General features: G+C 41.3%; 1 protein-coding gene across 5 annotated transcripts in view; it reads left to right on the top strand.

Annotated features, from left to right (window-relative positions):
- mctp1a (multiple C2 domains, transmembrane 1a) overlaps positions 1–21,020 on the top strand; it is a 121,516-nt gene that overhangs the window by 54,724 nt on the left and 45,772 nt on the right. For 3 of the 5 annotated variants that reach the window (XM_031308666.2, XM_035994331.1, XM_035994339.1), the window contains exons 6-14: positions 167–205; positions 3,099–3,263; positions 3,431–3,561; positions 4,156–4,342; positions 12,499–12,592; positions 17,350–17,452; positions 18,258–18,360; positions 18,954–19,055; positions 19,581–19,655. In XM_031308666.2, the coding sequence (XP_031164526.1) occupies positions 167–205; positions 3,099–3,263; positions 3,431–3,561; positions 4,156–4,342; positions 12,499–12,592; positions 17,350–17,452; positions 18,258–18,360; positions 18,954–19,055; positions 19,581–19,655 (999 nt within the window). The remainder of the gene's footprint in view (positions 1–166; positions 206–3,098; positions 3,264–3,430; positions 3,562–4,155; positions 4,343–12,498; positions 12,593–17,349; positions 17,453–18,257; positions 18,361–18,953; positions 19,056–19,580; positions 19,656–21,020) is intronic. The other 2 variants (XM_035994321.1, XM_035994335.1) reach the window with 1 other exon arrangement.

Below are 21,020 nucleotides of genomic sequence, written 5' to 3'. Positions count from 1 at the left end.
CTTGCATGAAGACAGCTGCCCCCCCTCCCCCCCCCCCCCCCTCCCCCCCCCTGCACCAGGCCGAGACTAACATCTTCATATACACCATGCCCTTTAACCTCTGACTCTGTAGCTCTAAGGGGGAGACAGTAGGGGGCGCTCTGTAACAGCTTTGTCTCATTTACAGACCATGCTTTTGAGAAGGAACTGGAAACGATCTAGTAAGGTAAACTAAAACAGCATGTAACTTCCCCACCCACACAACTCCCCACTGTACTGTAACCCCACTACCGACCGCACACTGCACCTCACCTATCCTGCACTCTTCACTTGTGTCCTGGTACATGGATGGAGTCTCCTTGGCCCTCTCCCTTCCTCCGTCCTTTTCCTCCTTCCACAGTGGTATTGGCAGTTTTTCTTTCTTTATCAGTTCTTTGGTTCTCATTGTCACTAGCTTGTTTTTCACACGCTGCAATACACCACCTGCTATTTACATCCCATAAGGGGGATGTAAACAACTTTATTTTGGAAAGTGTAATTAAACCTAATGGTCAACTGCCTTTACATTTGTGAAGACAATTCATAAGTAATATAAATATACACCAAGGGAAGAAGTAATACACTACAATTACTGGCATTGTTATAAGTGATTTTTAAATATTTTTATTTTGCTTTTTGGCTTATGTTGACATATTTTATGTGTTTAAATTTCAGAACAGTTACAATCTGGCTAATAATGGTGCCATTTACAGTGAAGTCACGGCATATTTTTCTTAAATAAAAAAAAAAATCTATATTGAACTTTTTGTCCTTTTTAAGCTGTTAAATAATGCAGTGATATATCTGTACTCCCCCCCCCCCTTTGTTTTGTAAAGGGTATTGCAGCTGCTGTGTGAGAAAATAAAGCAATTGATTTGTTTCAGGGGTTTTAAATGAGTCCTGTACAGCAAATCAACTCTGAAATAAGAAAGTTTGTTGATTGTTGACTGTGTGGACACTCTTAGACCCCTTTGCATCAAGTTAAAATCTTTAATGTTCACATTATGTTTTAGTTCTCATCTTGCCATACCTAAGATACTGCTACCTTTTAGTTTTATTTTAATTTGATTTTTTATGTTTACAGAAAGCATGCTGGTCGAAGTTCTGCCTTTGTTTATTGGCTCATGCATGAAGCACTTACCTTACTTCTGGTCAAATACAGTAGTATTAGTATCGGACAAATTTGTGAACAAAACTGGGTTTATTCACAGCTTTGTCTGCCCATGTGTCACTTTTATCAAGGTGCTTTGTTACCTTTTCCTTTTATGGTCAAAAGTTGTCATTGAGAAAGAAACAAGTTTTTGCTTTTAGTCAATCTCCTAAATTGCAGCTAGAGACACTGCATGTTTCCTACAGTGTAACAGGGAAAATACCAAGAGACACAGATACACATTTGAAGTGTGTTGGTCAGAGCTGGGCAGACGTTCTGCTGTATCGTGCTTCCCCAAACCAAGTCTTTGAAGCCTCCAAACTGGGCCACCCCGCCTGTGACTCGGGAATTAGCTCAAACACTAACTAACTAGCTACTGTGCTACCCCACCAAAAAAGGCGTTGCTCCTGAGTGCCTTCATGCTCGACTGCATACAAGCACACATTATTTTTACACTCATTTCTTTTTAATGAATCTATGAGTTCAGAACCCACAGCAGAAGATGCAAACTATTCAAGAAGTAGTTTGAGATAATGATTATGAGTCAGATGCATATTAAATCCAGGTCTCTCTGACTTTACCACTAGGCAAAATGCTTAGTTTGGCACTTCAAACGTTTTTATTCTTTCAGAGGGGTGACAAAAGTTGTGTGCAATGCTGTATTAGTTCTTAAACTGAATGTTAGTATCTCTTAGAAGACTTTCAGCCCCCCAACAACTCTGTGCATGGTCTCTCTCCTGCTGTGCTCTGGCAGAGGGATGTGGATTCCCAATCCAAATAGCCCATGGTTTTCTGTAACAAGAAATATGGAGCACCAAAACAAGGAAACAATTAGGATTGTGCTTGAGTAGGACATAATAGCGACCTCTCATCATTAGCATACAATATGTTTGCAGCAAGTGAACAGGAGAAATGAAAGATGTGGGAGTTTTAGTATGGGAGGTTGGCTGTATTGCAGGGAGCCATTCGCATTGTTTAATGTCTGGAGAATGGAAATTAAGAGGCTCCGTCTCCAGATCAAAGGCCTGTGCTTGCGAGGCAGGGTTTGTTCAGAGTTTAATGAAATTCACCCGCAAAACAAAAGCTATGCTAATAAATTCTCCCTAACGAAGAGAGAGAGAGAGAGAGAGAGAGAGAGAGAGAGAGAGAGAGAGAGACATACATTTGTTTGACAAATAAATACCCTGCTCTTTGTTTTAGTGAAGGATACTGACACAATTCAAAGAGAGGTTAAATAGGCCTGTAAGTGCTGAGAAAACGGAGAAAAAAATTACAGACTTAAAATATGGAGAATCATCAATCTGAATTTGCAGCACTGTCAACTTAGAGTACAGCCAGATGGCATACGAAATGTACCGAGTTACACTGGAGCAGCATCTCAGTGGTCTGCCTGTTTTGGATAAGACTACAAAAGTCTACAAATCACTCGCCTATTTATTTTTTATTATTATATTAAGAATTTGTACAAAATAGGCCAGACTGGTGCAATGACATATACAATCTTGTGCACACTGGAAGCTATTTTGTCTACAGTAGATTCTCAGTCAACACTCAAAGGTTAAAGAACATACATCATTCCAAAGAGATTTTTCAGGATTTTAAACTTGTTTGTAATGTTTTGTAATTCATAGTGATGTTCTGGCATGTCAGATGAACTCACACGTCAGGGTTAAATTGTGTTGAACGATCCCATTTTGTGTTTGAGTCTCATCTTGTGTGTTTTGCCTGCTGCTCTCTGTGTTGTCTTGATGTGTTTGTAATTGGATATTTTCCCTGTTGACAAAGTGTACACAAGACATAATTCTTTCTTGAGTTTAATTAATGCATACGTGTGCTAATTTTGTAGGTGATTGTGTAACATGCTTGTGTATGTGAATATGTACACGTGTAAATGTTTCTTTGAATGAATGTGTGTGTGTGCCTGCTGCAGTACCAGAGTATGCGTCTGTCAGATGTGCACAGAAAAGCCCAGCTGTGGCGGGGTATAGTCAGCATCAGTCTGATAGAAGGACGCAGCCTCCAGCCCATGGATGCCAACGGCCTCAGCGACCCTTACGTCAAATTCAGGATGGGGCACCAGAAGTACAAGAGCAAGGTAAACACACTCCTGTTTGAGAATATTTATTTTGGCTGTTACCTCCACAATAAGGCCCTTTAGATGTGTCCCTGTAATGAAAGTAAGAAAGGAATATTTTTATGGTATGATTTTATTCATTGTCATATGAATGACAAACAATGTATTTTGTTATGTTGTTAACTCAGACGATTTCCAAAACGCTGAACCCCCAGTGGAGAGAGCAGTTTGACTTCCACATGTATGATGAACAGGGAGGCTACGTGGACATTACGGTCTGGGACAAAGACGCTGGCAAGAAGGACGACTTCATGGGCAGGTACGGTGGTGTTCATCAGTCTTTCTGTAGCTACTGTATATCAGTCTTTTGTCAGGTTATATAGGTAGGCAACAGGCGCAGCTTTCCAAAATCATGCATATATGACTTTTAGGACCTATTCAGACAGGGTAGGTCTTACAGAAAAAAGGTTGCACAATGATAGTATGTCCAGTCATTTTAGTTCAAATGGCCATGTCTGTAAAGCACTACTAGGCTGTTGCTATGATACAGTGCAACGTGTGATGTATGAAGGTATGAAGTCTTTTTAATGAGATGGGGGTCTAGTAGACCCTTTATTTCTGAAGAGAAATTGGAGACCTCTTTCTGTGTGACTTCTTTGTCAACTTTACAGACGTTCTGTGATGATTATTACTTTAGATATTGTTTTTGCAAACTTCAGCTCCAAAAATGTCTGCACTAGCATTTCTTGAAGGTTAGTCTTTATTGTCTGTATCTTTGCTTAGCTTCCTCTTTTACCATCAGCCTGTGTTTCAGCACAGTCAGCTTCCCCACAAAATGTACAGTACTCTAAATCTGTAATTCTGTTACGATTTCTATTTCTTTGTCATTTCTTTGTCTGTGTGTGCACTTAAGGTGTACCATCAACCTGTCGCATCTCAGTAAAGAACACACACACAAGCTGGACCTGCCCCTGGAGGAAGGTGAAGGTGTGCTGGTGCTGCTGGTTACACTCACTGCTTCTGCCGCAGTTTCCATCTCAGACCTGTCAGTCAACATGCTGGATGACCCGCAAGAGAGACACCAGATCATGCAGAGATATGTGAGTTAGTTTTAGTGTAAGAGTGGCCGTGTGTGTGTGTGTGTGTGTGTGTGTGTGTGAGAGAGAGTTTAGGATAAGATTATGCTGTGTGAATACTTTTGAGAGGAAAGTACATAATGTGTGGAAGCTCAACTGAAAGATCAAAAAATTTATTAAAACATTGAAAATAAAAGAAAGAAAATGCAACTACACAATCACCTGTATGTCAATGTTGCCTCAATCGTTCACGGAGTACTCAAAATCTGTGTCCACATACTTGATATTTTCCTTCACAAACAGCTGGAATTAATTTCAGGCAGTACCCCTTGTATTGCAGATCTACCATAAACCTGATATTGATATCTTCCTTTAATTAATGTCTGTTACGTGTGTCGCGTTACAAAGACAAGTTTGGTTTCTTGTGTGTCATGAGTTGGACTGACATGTCAAACAACAACATCCTCACACATTTATCATCAGACTTCTGATTGTTTCAGAACATTTTTATAAAGAATGTCACTTGCTTATCTAGAAAAGTCTCTTTTTTTGCAAGCTAATCTGCCGAGTTTTGAAACAAGTAGAGGAGTGGGTGAAGGGGGAGATGATTAGATTCACAAAGGGGTTTGAGAGGTTTGGACTTAATGTTTGGAAAGGATGGAGGCTCCCATCGCTGGTTTGTTTCTGTTGCTCTGATTCACACCACCAGTATTGTGCAGTTTTTGCATCAGCATTCTGCAGTGAGTTGTTCCTTTATGATTCATGCATATGGGCTCATTTATTTGTGTGTAAAATGGCTTGGCTTGTTAGCCAGTTGTCATTGATTTGAGCTCAGTGTTAGAGACAGAGTGAGAAAGAGAGAGCGAGAGCCCTAAGGCCCCATCTGCACAAGAGGCCCTCCACTCAACACAATGGTTTCAGCCATGTCTTTGTCTTAGCCTAGTTAACCCCTAACACCCTGTCATCTTCACTCCCTGCTACAAAAGAGACACTCACACACATGCTCACACACACACTTTCAAAAGGTTTTGTTCACTGACAGCCTTGACATGGGACATTTCTCTGCACATCAACACAATCAGCATTTAGCACTCAATGCAGCAGCCATATTTGCTTTGAGTCATGACTTTTAATAGAAAATGTAAGATATTTTTGACTACAAATGTTTTTAGTTTCATTTAGGGCTTAATGACCAAAAAAGATACAATATTTGTGTAACCATTATGAGATTTAATTGTCTAGGAGAGTTGTTGGCGCACATTTTCTCATGAGTACCACTTAGTAACGTGCTTTTATGTGTGGGTAAACTGTGCATGTGTGTTTACTGTACAGAACCGTAAGTAGCTGTCTGTGTTTTGTGATATCAGAAGAATAGAATGTGTTCTAATTGCAGTTAAAGGTACGTCCAAGCGGTGTGTGTTTGCGTCTTTCGGTGTGTGCATAGGCACCAGCGGCGAGGCTCCACAGGCCGAACACGGGTGTCACGACCTACATAACCGTGGCGGTGCCTTATTGGCTAGCCACAGGAGGTTGACCAGTCTGCATCGCACTGCAGCAACCGCCCAAGATCAGAGGGGGGAGCTCTAGGACTGAGACATACAGACAGTGTGCCTCTCCTCAGAGCCACAAAATGAGGGCGGGGAGCGCGAGTGTGTGTTTGTGTGAGTGTCTGTAATAGGGGGTGAGTGGTAAAGGATGAGGGTTGCACTGGGAAGGGAAGGCGTGTAAAATGAAAAGAAAAAGCCATTTCACCTCTCTCACAACTCGTGCAGACCTCGTTTTTCTGCTCGGTTGAAGGCGAGACATTTTCCTTCCTTCGCCTGCCTCTTTTCCCGCCTCCTTCTCTCTCCCGCTCTCCCGGCAACCTTGACTCTTTGTCTGCCGCCACTGTGGCCCTCCCGTTCGATGAAGGGATGGAGCGATAGAGGGTGGAGGAAGGTGGGGGGGTTGCTTATGGAGGGGCACAGTAAGGTCGGTTTAAAGACTTGAATGGTCTCTACCTATTAACATATTCCTTTTCCCCAGACTGGCCGTCTTTCAGTTAGAGAATTTAATAAAGATGTACCTTATCAAAGAGCACTGATAAGACCAAGTACCACCACTAATACATAACAGTGCTGCTCAAAGCCCACTAATCTGCCCAGTGTGTGTATGTGTGTGCATGTGTAGGTGTATGTTATTACGCTCGGGCACATTTTTACTGGTATCAGCCTGAAATCAGCTGTCCAGTGCAAGCCTGCAAAAAGCATCCACTACTGCTAATCACAAACAGGCACACACAACCAGACACATGCAAAAACAGTACCTTCCTGCGTCAGCTATCTAATAAAAAGATGGGGGTTGGCGGAGCAATACAAGTACCATGCTGTCATCATCACAGCTTTAAAGAGCAGATACCTTCACATATGAGAATGAGGAAGAAAAAACAATTGAAATCCTCTGCCCGTGCCAGCCTTCAGCAAATATGAAAACACACACACAATGTTACTTTAAGGCAGTGTGGATATTGGAAAAAAACAAATAAAAACACACACACACACACACACACACACACACACCCCTACATGCATGCATACTCAGTTTAATAACCTGAATCTCTAAGAAGACATTGCAGATTTTAAATTCTACACGTCTTTGTCACACATGAACACTCACATACACACGCCACACCTCATGTGGTCACCTGGAGGTCACTGTGTTGTATTTGGCAGGTGTTTTTTCCTCATCCCAATCTGTGTCCATTGAAGGAAGCAGATAATAGACACCTGAGTGCTGGGATCTGATGCTAGCGCTGAGCTCATTAATGTCTCTCTCATTCTCGCTGTTTTGCATTGTGACTGTGTGTGTGTGTGTCTGCCAGGTGTGTGATTGCCTCTGTACACTTGCATGTATTCGTGTGAATGAGTACAGATGATTTTCTACTGCAAACTACTTTGAATGCAGCTGACAGCAGAGCTAGACTATATGCAACACGGTGCAATACACTTAGTGACAACTGCCTTAGATGTCCTATTTCTCACCGTAACCTTTTCTTCATCCCTAATTACTGTTTCCCAGAAGTAGAGAGGGAAAAAGAGAGAAAGAGATTTATGCATTATGATGGCAAAGGACCACACACACTAATGGCTCTTAATGGGCCTGAGGTGGCCGCAAGATGGGTGGATGAGAGGAGGACATGGCGACCTCCGCTGAAGTGGTGGCACTTCACCACCCACCCACATGTATACACACACACACACACACACACACACACACACACACACACACACACACACACACACACACACACACACACACACACACACACACACACACACACACACACCACCCACTCCAGTGCACTGCTTTAAGGTGAAGAGAAAGGACACAACCTGGACAGGAAGTGAGATAAGGGGCTGCTGTAAAGTGTGGGATGGGCAGAGAGCAAACTTTGAGAGAGAATGTTGACAGACCGTGATCCTGAGTTGATGAACAGGAGTGGGAATTGGGAGGAAGTAGTTAGCATTTGGTTTGCGTTTGAGCATTTCACAGGCATTTGATTAAATGTCCCCTGAACTGCGTGGCTGCTCGGCAGACGCTTTGTGTGAAATGTTATATGGAGCACTGATGAAAGGTGACACGATGCAAAGATGACAGCGAGGCATAAGCCTTTGCCAGGGCTGATTCATCTGTGTGTTTGTGTGTCTGTTGAGTGTGACAGAGACGGTATGAAGATGTCACAGTGACAAGATGTCAATCACAGGCAGGGCGGGGGTTTGTTTTATGAAGGCCAACTCTGTCCTTCCAGTTTTTTTTTTCTCTGTTCATCCCTCCTTTTCATCTCCTCCTCATCCCCGTCCTTCCACCTGCGGGCTGATGGGGGTGTGGGGAGACGTAAATGAGGGGGTGGGGGTTGGTCATGGCCTCCCTTCATCTCGCTGTCTCTCTACCTGTCTGTCTGTCTGTCCATCTACTCCATCTTTTACTCTTTATCTTTCTGATGAGGATTTGGATCCTCGTGGAGGATGGGTGTGTTCTGTCCACCTGTCATGGATTGAGGCTGAACCCTAAATGCCCCCTCAGGGAGCCTTTTCGGTGGGAGGAAGGGATGGAGTGTGGATGATGCGTTGGGGGGGGGGGGTGAAAAAAACATATCTGCATCCATACATTAAAGAAGTAATTCTGTCTCATTTTCTTTGTTCAAACTCTGTGCCATTTTGTGTATTTGTGTATCAATACGGGCTTCTGTGGTATTGTTTGAAATTATGATACTAGTGTCTTTTTGGTACAATACTAAAATGGTACTTGATCCTGTACCTTATGCCACATTTTTTTTTTTTTTAACTTATCAGAAGAAGCCAAACGTCTCAAATGTTAAATGTCCACACAGAAGCAGCTGTACAAGAACTTTGCCTCAACAAAAACAGCTGAAGTTAGCATTTATTTAAATTTAAATCAAGAACTGTCTCATTTAAACAATTAAACAAGATTACAAAAGTCTAAATTGGTGAAATAATGACTTAAGTCTGTAAGTTTCTGAATAGATAGTAAGTAAACAGTATTATGAATCTGACCAGATGTTTTTTGAGACTCGTTGCCATTAGTCTTGCATTGCCAGACCTTCCTCCACAGCGCTGAGGAGGAGGGTCTGGCTGGTCCACAAAGCATTCCGGGATGGAAGAAAAACGTGCTCTGGTTTATTGGCATTTTTTAAACCAATCACAATCATCTTGGGCGGCGGACGGAGCAACAGTGCCTCTGCAAAATGGCCTCAGGAAGGAACTTGTTTTGGTGGAACGTGTACGTTCAAAGGTTGTTTAAGTCATGCAACAGAAAACTCAGATTGGACAGATAGTCTAGCTAGTTGTCTGGATTTACCCTGCAGAGATCTGAGGATCAGTTAACCATAGTCCTCATAAATTGACGGCCGTTTAGAATACCAACACAAAGAAAGTGGAAGGTAATGGGCACCCAGCCGAAATAAGGGACATCCGGCGAAATTTCCGGCGGCACCGGAAGCAATCCCGGAAGTGAAACGTCCTCTATATAGACTTTGTTGCCACAGACACATTTCCGTTCGTACCAAAAACTTAATGAAGTTTGATTCCCAGCTAGGCTACTACTGTTGAACACTACCACGCTAACTAGCCATTAGTTTGCCCTCGTCTTTTCCTCTCTTGCCTCCCTCATGCCCTTTCCCTGACTTTTTCTCTCTTCTTGGCTGCTCCCCAATAATCACAACAAGCAGCTGTATCTTCAGAGAAATCGTGCCTTAAAATTGAGAGTTTTCCCCTGTCTCCCTCTCGCTCTCTCTGTATGTCTCTTTTCCTCCCTCTTTCACATACTCTCTTTCCCCCTCTCTTTCTTTCACACACACTCCCCTCTCATCTCCTTTAGAGAGCTTTTGGACAATGATATCGCTGGAAACAGGCAGAGTCTGACAGAGTTGGTAATAATGAATTAAGTCTGTAGCCTGTCCCTGACTCTGAAATTTAAATTATAATTACTCCTGTGGGGATGGAAGGGGTTATTGCCAGAGAGAGAAAAATAAATTGAAGTGAAGTGCATTTCCACTTTGCTTTTAAGACATGCCGACATGCTACTCAATTTGGCCTCAGTGGTTTTCTATGCATGTGTTTTACCTGAGTATTTGGATGTGAACAAAAACATGAGTTTATTATTGTGCGTGTGTACAGACTAGATTTTACACAGTCATTATTCTTTCTCCTGGTTATTAAAACCTTGTACATACAGTAGGGGTGACCCTGAAGAGTCAAATATTCGATGCTTCGATCAAAGGAGCCTGATTCGACTGCTGATCTCTCAGTCGAATCTTCGCAGAGGCATTATGAAACGAGGATCATGCCATTTTGGCTATATGGGGTTGCTCAATGTCTGATTTTACATATAACTACCTGTTTTCTCCCTATAAGTTAATTATTATGATATAAATATCAACATATAATACTGTAAATTAAAATGTGAAAAGAAAGTTTTTTTCAGGTAAAAAAAAATCGAACCGCCCTATGACAGATTTAAGTTCCACTTTCCATGATCCATGACCGATGGAGAAGCATCTTGGCGGCAGGGATTTAAACCTTTAACTGAAAGTGTCTGGGGAAAATCGAAAGTGTGGGTGCACTTTGAAAAGCAAACCGCCCCAATGATCACCAAATCCTGCACACGAGACAAGCAAGCGTGTTATATGCCAGGTGAAGCCGAGACAACGGTTGCGTTTGTAGCAGAAAAACATTATGACAAGAGGATTGTTAAAGAAGTAGAGAGCGTGCGCAGCAGGACAGCAGACTTTTGCTCTGTGCGCTCCGCTTCTCATCACCGGGTGCCAGCTGCTGACTGCTTGAGTGACACGCGAGCGCGCACTCCAAACCTCTTTTAATTAATCTTCTCCACCCCTGCACCACTTATGCAATAATAAGCTACTATTTTTATGTCTGTGCCCTAATCAGTTGCATGATTTCATTCAAAAGGAGCTTTACACACAACCTTATCCCAGCTGAATATTTCATCACAGCCCCCACACATTATCTAACGATCAGTCGACAATAAGCAAGACTTGAAGATTCTTAGTAGTATTTCTAGTACACCCCTAACATACAGTATTTCCCTTCTCATTTCCGACAATCACAGGGCATCATGGCATCTCTTGACTGTGTAAATGTGTCTTCATGGTGTGTAAGCATCCAAGGAGAAAAATATCGGGGGAGATGGTGTGTGTTTGTGTGAGTAAGCCTGTATGCTAGACTTCTTGTTTTACAGTTGGTTTGTTTATCTATCATGAGTGTTACTGTGTTTTTCCCCCCTCTTGTTTGGATGTTGTGTAAACTGGACAGTGTGTGTGGAGCTCAGTGTGTGTTGCCTCATAACTATATCACTGCCAGTCACACTTCACTGGATGTGTCTACTCACCACAATATCTCTATTATTATATTATCGGCCTAAAGCTCTTTCTACGTCTCTCTATAAATCAATCAAACACAGAAGAAGCAGAAGTGTAGGCAGTAAACAATGAGCCCTGTACAGACACAATCACATCACGTGCAAATCATGCACATGTGCTCTAATTTCTTGCACATTTCTTTCTTCAATATTCCTACTTGGTTATATAATGCACATGCAATTTTTTCCTATTGCATATATTTAGTCTTTCTTCTTCTGCTGATACTGATGCTACTATTTGCACAGTCTCTTAAAACCACTTTTTTTTTTCTTACACACAACATTGTGAGGAAGCAATTTATGGAGTGACTAAAAAAAGTAAATACCAGCCAGCATTTCCTTTTATATTATCCAGACTGTGTGCACCAGGGAGCGAATTCAGGCTTGGGTTGAAAAACTGACAATTCACACAATACTACACATCAAAATTTGTTAAAACTGCATTCAAACTTAAGCATTTTGTTTGTGTTAGCGACAGAGAGAGGATGTCCAAAATCCCATACAAATATTTTCTGCCACCACACTTTCAGACTGACACTGCTCTCCTTATAGTGAATATACAAAACACTATGGGAATTACTACTTTACACCAAAACACACTGGGGAACTCTTTCCTCTGTAACTGACTAATTGACTAACTTGTTCATTTTGAGTTAAAAGGTTAATGGAAAAACCCAAAAACCCTTAATGTAATTGCAACGGCAGACAGTTTATAAGACACAGTTTATTCATGCATTCTGACCTGGGGTTAGCCTTCTCATTGTATCAATTAGGAATAGATATAACGCTGAAATCTATTCTGTTTTAAAACTTTCCGTGATATTGTTCTACTTAACGTGTTATAGTGTTGAACTTGCCTGTTGTCTACAATGACCCCTTATTTGTTCTATTTTAATCTGTGTATTACATTTGTTCGCTGTAACCTTTTACAATATATTTCCTCACGGCTCATCTTCTTTGCCAAAATCTGAGGTTCCATTTTTATCTAAAAAGTACAAAGTTAGGTAACATTTCAAACAGGCAAGCGCAGCTATTGAGTGAAATTAAATCTGGCCATTTGTCCTGTGTTAGACTGTTAGACCCGACTATAAATGCCAACTCTACATTGTCAAATAGGGACTGTTAAAGGACATATCCTACCCTTTCCTGTCTTAATGAAATGTCAGGCTATTGACCTGCCTTTCTCTCCGATACTAATTTGGCATCCTCTTCGACCTTTGACCCCTGTCCCTGTGATGTTTCAGAGCCTGTGGAGGTCGTTCAACAACCTGAAGGATGTCGGTGTGGTGCAGGTAAAGGTCATCAGGGCTGAGGGACTGATGGCAGCAGATGTCACAGGTAAGGCCAAACAACAGGACTATAACCTCTGCAGTTCTCAAATACAGTACATTGTTAAAAGTTAGTCTCTTCATTTTTCACTCATATATTCATACACTTAAAAATAATCTGACAATATGCTTCCATTTTTGCTGCTGCTTTGCAATTTCTGTTGATAGTTCACTATCATCGAGCACCACAGAGCATCTGATAATAATAGTAATACTATCAGTAATAAGAGTATTTTTTTGCTTTAAATAACTTTTGCTTGAGTTTTCCATTTTGACATTTCCGTGGCACATTTCCCTCCACCAGCAATCTGCCATAAACCTAGCCAAAGATAAAGTCAGGGTGTAATTTTGGTTTAAGGGATGATCCTCTGCGAGAATCCTCAGAGAGAGTTAAAGTCTACTTTGTGGAGGACACTAAATTTGTCACTGCATTTTTAGAAAAGATGCAGCCTGCTCATTTGAATAATAGAGAAAAAGTACACATTTGAACCAACAAATCTCTCTCCCTCCTCCCGCTCTTTCTCTGCTTGCTCTCTGAATCCTCCATTCTCCATTAATTCTTACTTTTAATTAGGTCTACAGTGGACAGGCCTAGTTTTTCACTCTGTATTATCTAGTAGAGAGAAGGAAATGTGTGTGTGTGTGTGTGTGTGTGTGTGTGTGTGTGTGTGTGTGTGTGTGTGTGTGTGTGAACAAGAGAGAGAGGAGATAGAGAAAGAGTTTTTCTCCATTTTAAACAGCCACAGTCCCATTAGCCAATAGTGGAGCTGGTTGATTTGGGTTATTGCATGGAGCGACCGGAGCAGCTAGAGTGCAGGGCTAATGGCTCTCTGGCTCTTGTATTTCACTCTATGCAGAAATCTGCTCCGTGACCTCGTTGTAGAGCTCATCATTCAGTCTGAGCCCCATGGATCCATCCAAAAAAACAAAAGCGTAAAACTGTGGAAATATAATGGCCAGTGGCTGTTTGTTTGCCTTTCACTTTGTCTCCGCCAGTTTGACGTGGTCATAGAGAACATGTTTGGTTTCAGAGCAGTGCCTCTGCAGCCTGTGGGGATTTGAAATCATTGCTACAGGCTTACTTCACAGTTAAAGTGCAGCATGTCGTGGTGTCGACCAGGGCTAATATTTTACATAGAAACTACTAAGACTGAATACAAAACAGTTGGGAAAAAAGTGTTGAATTCAGATTTGAAAACCCACAACAAACGTGCTTTTTTAAAATAAGACTGACAAAGAATAAGAATAATCTTTTCTTAAAATGTGAACATTAATACAGTACATTTAACCATTTGCCTGCCATATGTGTTTCACATTAAAAACTAAAAAACACAATACAGGCGAAGATGTTTCCACATGAGACTATATATTCACAAAACAAAACAGCTTTTGGGGCTTTGATTTCACATGTAGGTTTTCTTGCATTAGTTTTTTGTTTAAAAAGACCTCTCAAATTTAGACAGTCCAATGTGTAACCTTATTCACCTGTCTAAATGTCTTTGGCCCAACAAAGATACAGTAGATACAGTGGGTAAACTGATACAGATAACCGACACGCAAAGGGGTCGTTTCTAGATGGCTTATTACTGTTTTGTGTGTGTGTGTGTGTGTGTGTGTGTGTGTGTGTGTGTGTGTGTGTGTGTCAGAAACAATAGCTCTGTAAGAGCCACATAAGAGCCTTCAACCACATGAACACCCTATTTTAACAGCCCAGACCAAGAGAGGGTCAGGAGCAAGGTGAGAGACAAACAGACGGACAGACAAACACACACAGAGAGAGAGAGAGAGTTCACCATCTCTCCCATTCAGGCTGCCTGTCTCCTCTTCCATATTTTTTCCCTGCTCCTCCCCTCTCTCTCCTCTCTGGCCATCTCTCTCTCTAATTGAAGTGTTTTTGTGGAGTAGCTCCTCTCCAGCCCGAGTAGGATAACTGAAAATAGTCTCTAAAACCAACAATCCTTTTTGTTTGCCAGCTCTTGTCCCTCTGAGTGGATGCTATACTGTTAAAACGTTTCAATAGTAACACACACACGCACACATGCACTTCCAATGGCAACACCATAGCACGTGTAGACTTCTTTCTTTTTTCACTAAATATCAAAACAAAACCTGTCAGTAAAGTGTAGATTCTGCACTGCATCACATGGAGGAATACTGTAGATAAACTTGTATAGCCTCATTGTATTGTAATAAATGCAACAAAAATGCGGTTGATTTACATTTTAAAGTGTGAATCATAATTAATTGTGATTATACAGACACATGACAGCGTGCGCTCCCTCTCCAACCTCAAACTCCTCACTAACTCTAAGCTTCCTGCGAGGCAATTACAGCGTGCGCCCTCGTCTCCGTACTGTATTCATCCTCCACACTTATCTTAGGGCACACTGAAATGAGTTTGAGCCCGCTCCTCGCTCAAACCCCCTGCCAGTGCCACAGAGATGGGACCCAGAGGGGGGGAGGAGCTTTGCTCGGACATTACCTGGATGATCTCTGAGTGGCGCTCAAACCTGAGCGTGTAATTGGTTAAGACAGCCGCCTCTGGTGCTGACGGCCAATAAGGTGAAAGTTCATCACCAATGACAACTGGCTCGCTGCGGCAACACAGCCTGCCATGTCATTAAAAACAGAATATTAGACAGAAAATGGGGGAGGGACAGGGTTCTGCAGAGATAATTTCCATCTTATAATTTGGATGATTACATTTAAATTTAATCAGACTTGATTTGTGGGGACAACATTATAATCGTTTATGCTATGGAAGCGCCGGGATGATTAAGGACGATTTCAGATATTCACTACTGTAAAAATATTTAATGAAAACTGCTGGAAAAATATATTCTTTTTAGTTTGTGTGTATCCATGATGGGTCCAAGGAATAATTAGCATTTTAACACAATACATAAATGATGTGCTATACAAGAAATGTATATGACTAACAAAGTATGTACACAGAGATGCATTGAGAAGTGGGCTCCTGAGTTTGTCTTTCGTCTATTTTAATGTATCTTGTTTTCTATCGTAGGAGTCATAGCTGTCAATATCCACTTCAAACACTCTACATCAATAGAGCCCCACAAATATGAAAGGCAACATCTACGGCTCTGCATTGATCACGGTGACATTTACTTTACTCACCCACTAAATGTCCTGCCCTTGTCACAACATTTGAAGAAAATCACACCAATCAATGACACTCTCACACACACACACACACACACACACACACACACACACACACACACACACACACACACACACACACACACACAGACACGCTTCCCATGAGACACACAGACACAAACACATTACACGCACATACAGAAATGTGGCGGAAGGTTTTGAACTCAATCGCAACTTTATTAAGTCTTATTATGCAACATTGCTGCTTTACTAACATTTCACTATTCTCACTATTTTCAATGGGAATTCGTGTGGGACATATTTTTTTTTTAACTTCCTGACCCAGTCTTTTCAAGTGATAAGCTTGAACAAACAGCACAAGGGCTCCCAACAGTTTTAATAAAAAATAATTATCAAAGCCAGAATTAAGAGTTTTGTTGTTTTTAGTTCATTTTGAGGCGATCGAAGGGAGGTGGGCTGGCAGGCATGGGGAGCTGGTCTCACTTCTTTTTATTGTACAAAGAAATTGAAATGTGAGATGTTAGTAAACAAATATAGAATATATAGGACATTACTGGTTTTGATTATTATAGTAGAGTATGCTATTCTCAGGAGGAGGAAAATAACTCTGTGATTATGTTTATTTCTCCTCACCCTCTCTCTACCCAGTTACATAACTGTAGTAAATTCTGAATTGAAAGTTTTGTTCGGAATGAATTAGCATTAATGAATATGATTTATAGTGAAACATATATCATATCTATGTTTTATAACATCTGAGGGTCTTTAAAGTTCATACGCAGTGTATTCAAATTTTATCTTTTGGCAGCAACAGATCACGCAAATTATTTCCTATGTGATCCTTGAGTTTTTAAAGTAATTCATTTGTATATGTTTTGTTATTACTGTAAAATGTCACTTTTTATATCCATGAAACCATTGTTGCTGCCAGTATATAAACTCTGTGCAGCAGCGCTTTCCCTTTAAATAAACATGTGAGTTAAATTTCTATTTAATATTTTAATATAAAAACCTTTTCACTGTTTTTATTTTATTTACATTTATGTCAATGTAACAAAGCAGAAAGGATGAGGAGGCCGTTGCCGCTACCGTCGTACCGCTCACTCGGAATCGCTAATCATGGACCAGCTATGTTTCTCACACCCCTTCTCGGCTGTCTTTATCTTCTACTTTGAACTTCTGTGGCCTTCAGAGCCACATCGCCCTCTGTGTTCTCGGCACCATCTATTCTCAAAGTCTTCTCTCTCCTTTCACTCTCCCACCCCCTCCTTGTGACTGCCCAGGGCATAGTTGTCCTGGAGCTTATCTTCTAGTCGTCCATGTTTCCACGGTGTTACTAGAAACGGCTTGCAGCTGTTCCACTGATATGTTTTATAATATATATGGCATCAGGGCTAAAAATGAAAGAATCATATTATGACAGTTCTGATAAGTCCAGGGTATTGGATGCTATTCACTATCTCTCTTAATAATATGAAGCATTGGAGATAGACAAAAGCTGCTGGAATTAAGATTTTCGCTTCCCTTCAAACCTCAAGCTAACAAAAGTTTAGTGTCTACTGTATTTAAATGTCTCTTTCCTACGAAGGTCATTCTTGTATGCTTTTTTTTTTTGCTCGGCAGGTAAGAGCGACCCATTCTGCGTGGTGGAGCTGAGTAACGATCGGCTGCAGACGCACACAGTCTACAAAAACCTCAACCCTGAGTGGAACAAGGTCTTCACTTTGTGAGTGGCTTTCACAATACCCAAATGTCACACACAGTTTGCAGGAATGAAAATAAAAATGTGTTTTTTAACATGTACCTTTTGAACAGTCTCATGCAGTATGTGTGTGTGTGTGTGTGTGTGTGTGTGTGTGTATATATATATATATATATATATAGTTTCTTTTTTTTTTAAATGAATTCTAGTCTTGCTTATTTAGTAGTGTTTTAACAGTAAATCCAGGAAGACATTTACATAAGAGAAAATGAAGGCTTACCACTCTTTTCCTTATTTAAAAAAGATTTTGTTTAAAATGTATAGTTACACTGACATCATAGGTAAATGTTAATGTAGATCTAACTCTGCATAATTCCTAGCATATATGATACCATTTTATTCTAGAGTACAAATTTGTGAATTCCCAGTGATGGGACAGATTAATTTAGTCATTCTTTCAGTGCACATCTTTCTCATAGCCTCCTTTCTATACATAACATCAGCTATCTTCTATCTAGCCTAGTTTTCAAAAGATGACACGTCTGAGCCTCACACTTTAGTTCTACTTAGCTCATGCAGTAATGTAGTAGAATACGACATAAAGCATGTTAATGGGGATTTTTAAACATTTATGTAAATGTAATAGATGGTATTCCAATATAAGGCATTTGTTATGCCTCATATAGTGTTTCAGATTTTAAATTGTTTTTCTGTGAGTCTTAAACATTTAGAGAAGCTTTTGCATGACATGATAGCTTTCACAATGTTTCAGTTTGTAACCCATATTTTAGGATATATGTGATTGGTGTTGTCTTTGTGTGTGGTCCAGTAATGTGAAGGACATCCATTCGGTACTTGAGGTCACTGTTTACGACGAGGACCGAGACAGAAGTGCAGACTTCCTGGGGAAAGTGGCTATTCCTCTGCTAAATGTGAGTCAAAGGCAGATTTCTTTCAGGTTTCTCTTTTCTTTTCCTTTGGGGGTAATAGAGAGAACATAGAGCGACGGAAAGAATGAAAACACACAGTGAAAGATATAAAAAGCAGAGGTTATTTTTGCAACTCCACAGATGATGTTATTTCACAAAGAGAAGGAAATGACAGGAAGGAGAAAAAAAAATGGAAGAGAAGCTAAGAAAAAAAGAAGAGATTGATAGGTGAGAAGAAAGAAAGTGAGGGGATGAGAGATGATATGAAAATGACATTGATCGAGAGATGGAACGATGCGATTTATAGAAAAAGAGACAGAAGAGTGTCTTTTGTATTTGAAAAAATATAGATGTGCCTGTGAAAGTACTGTGAGTCTAATATATCCATGCTCTGCTGTACAGTATGATTCCCCAGGATAGTTAATTTCTGTTTGACAGAGCCGAGCTGCAGTGGGTAATGAACAGGTACTTGTCAGAGTTGCCACAGTTGTTTTGGGTTCCCTGTCAGCGCCAGCAGCTGGGGTTCAAAGGTGGCCCGGGGAGCCGATTCAGCCGGGTATTGCCAGACAGACGCCTGTCATGTCCCTCTCCCACAGATCCAAAATGGAGAACGCAAAGCCTACGCCTTGAAAAGCAAGGAGCTGACAGGGCCAACAAAAGGGGTCATCTTTCTCGAAATAGACGTGATTTTTAATGCTGTAAGTCTTTCTTTAGCTTTTTTGATTCTCCACCCTGATTTTTTATTTTTTTTATTTTGCCCCCCACCCCCCATTATTCTCTCCCTCCATCCTTCTCTTGTTCTCTCCAGCATCCCCCCCTTCGCTGCTGTTGTCTTTATTCTGTTTGTCCCCCCTCCCTTGCTTCCATCTCATCCCTCGTCCCTTGTCCCTCGTCCTCGTTTTGGCTTTAATTATCGAAGACTCCCTCTCAACAGCCTTTGTTCGCCCATTCACCATCGCTGTGTGTGTCCTATAGCGGCCATCTTACAGCTTTCTCTCCCACTCTCTCTAGCCTCTGACATGGGGCACGCTCTATGCATGTGCTGCCAGTATCATTACACAATGTGTTAGAAAAACCTTAAAAACTAATAAAAAATATAGTTCCTGGCTAATTCATTGTCATCATCTCTGCCATTTTATTTATCTGTATTATTTTAAATTAGTGTAATTTCACTCTCACCGTTTGCTGTTTATGAGGCTGTGTGTGTTCACTCCATCCTCCAGGTGAAGGCTGGTCTCGGGACGTTGATTCCCATTGAGCAGAAGTACATCGAGGAAGAGCCCAGAGTGTCCAAACAGGTCAGCCAACATTTATCTACTACCCCTCCGCCTCATTTTTATCTGTGTCCACCACCGTACCCCCTATTCTGCTCAAATGTCTGGTGCAAAACCAACAAGCCTGGAGAGTGGCACCTTGTAAACCATAACAACTGTGTGGGCAAGATACAACAGGGTGATTGAAGGAAAACAGCATTTAGTTTCTTTTTTTTCCTTCCCTCCTCTCTCCCTTCTCTCATCTCTTCCCCCTTTGCAACCACTCTGAGTGGTGAATAGAAATGTCAAGCTGTCAGCTCTGGGGTGCATAAGTAGATTGGCCATCCTTATAGTTGGCCCTCTTTGCCACTGCTGCTTTGCACTTCATTGTCACGCCGCTCAGTGTGGCGGCACCACAAAGGGCTGAATAGTAGGGGCTGGCCCACATCAGACATGTCATATGAGTGACCGTTTGGGCTCAGCAGTCAATGCTGCACCATGCACAGCCAAGCACAGCACACGCTTTTGTCAGCCCTCCATCTATTCCCTCTTTTCCTCGCTGTTTCTGCCTTTTCTGTTGCTCTCTGTCTCTGCTCACTCTACGCTTTACTCCCAAGTGCAGAATCTTTTTTTTAATCTCCATTTCGCCTCTGACTCATAGAGATGACCCATGTCAGCGTCTCGCAATGATGATGTCACTGGCTGCTTTAGAGGATTGCCCCGTGAGGGCTCTTTTGTGTGGTAGCAGCTCCCCTGCTGTTGCTTGCTGCTTAGTGTGGCTGGCACACACACACACACACACACACACACACACACACACAGTAAAGAAAAAAAACCTAATAAGCTGCCTGCCAAACGAAACCATTTATTTGAAATTATGACATTTTACTTAATAAATGACGTTACCACTTTTCTAAGTGTTTTTAAGGAATAACTCAAGGCACTCTTTAAAATAATTCATGAAAAATGAAATATTCTTATCAAGGCAGTTATGGCAATAATGAGCCCAGAAGAGTACAGCATGTACATCAAGTGCTTGCGCTGAGTAACGTGGAAATGGATAATTCAGTCTTGCTGTCCTCAGGGTCTTTGTCTCCCCAGCAGGACACCATACAGTCATCCTCAGTTTGGCAACAAAATGCTTCACGTAATTATACATAGAGAAGGAGGAATCCTCCTCATCAAGCATCAAAGCAGCCAAGCCACCCCTAACCACATACATGCAGTATAGACAATAGACTTTACTGTAGTGCTGCAAACACATACTGAATACCCACAGTATACACACATTCAAACACACACAAGCGAGTAAAATAATGGCCTAGAATATTTTGTACAGCGATCTGCAGAGACAGTTTGTCCTTTGGGAGCACTTTCTCCTGGTGGTGACCTGATTGGGTGGTTGGAGTT

Source organism: Sander lucioperca, chromosome 2 (genome assembly GCF_008315115.2).
Source record: "Sander lucioperca isolate FBNREF2018 chromosome 2, SLUC_FBN_1.2, whole genome shotgun sequence".
NCBI classification, from domain to species: Eukaryota; Metazoa; Chordata; class Actinopteri; order Perciformes; family Percidae; genus Sander; species Sander lucioperca.
This window is presented reverse-complemented; position numbering and strand designations above follow the sequence as displayed.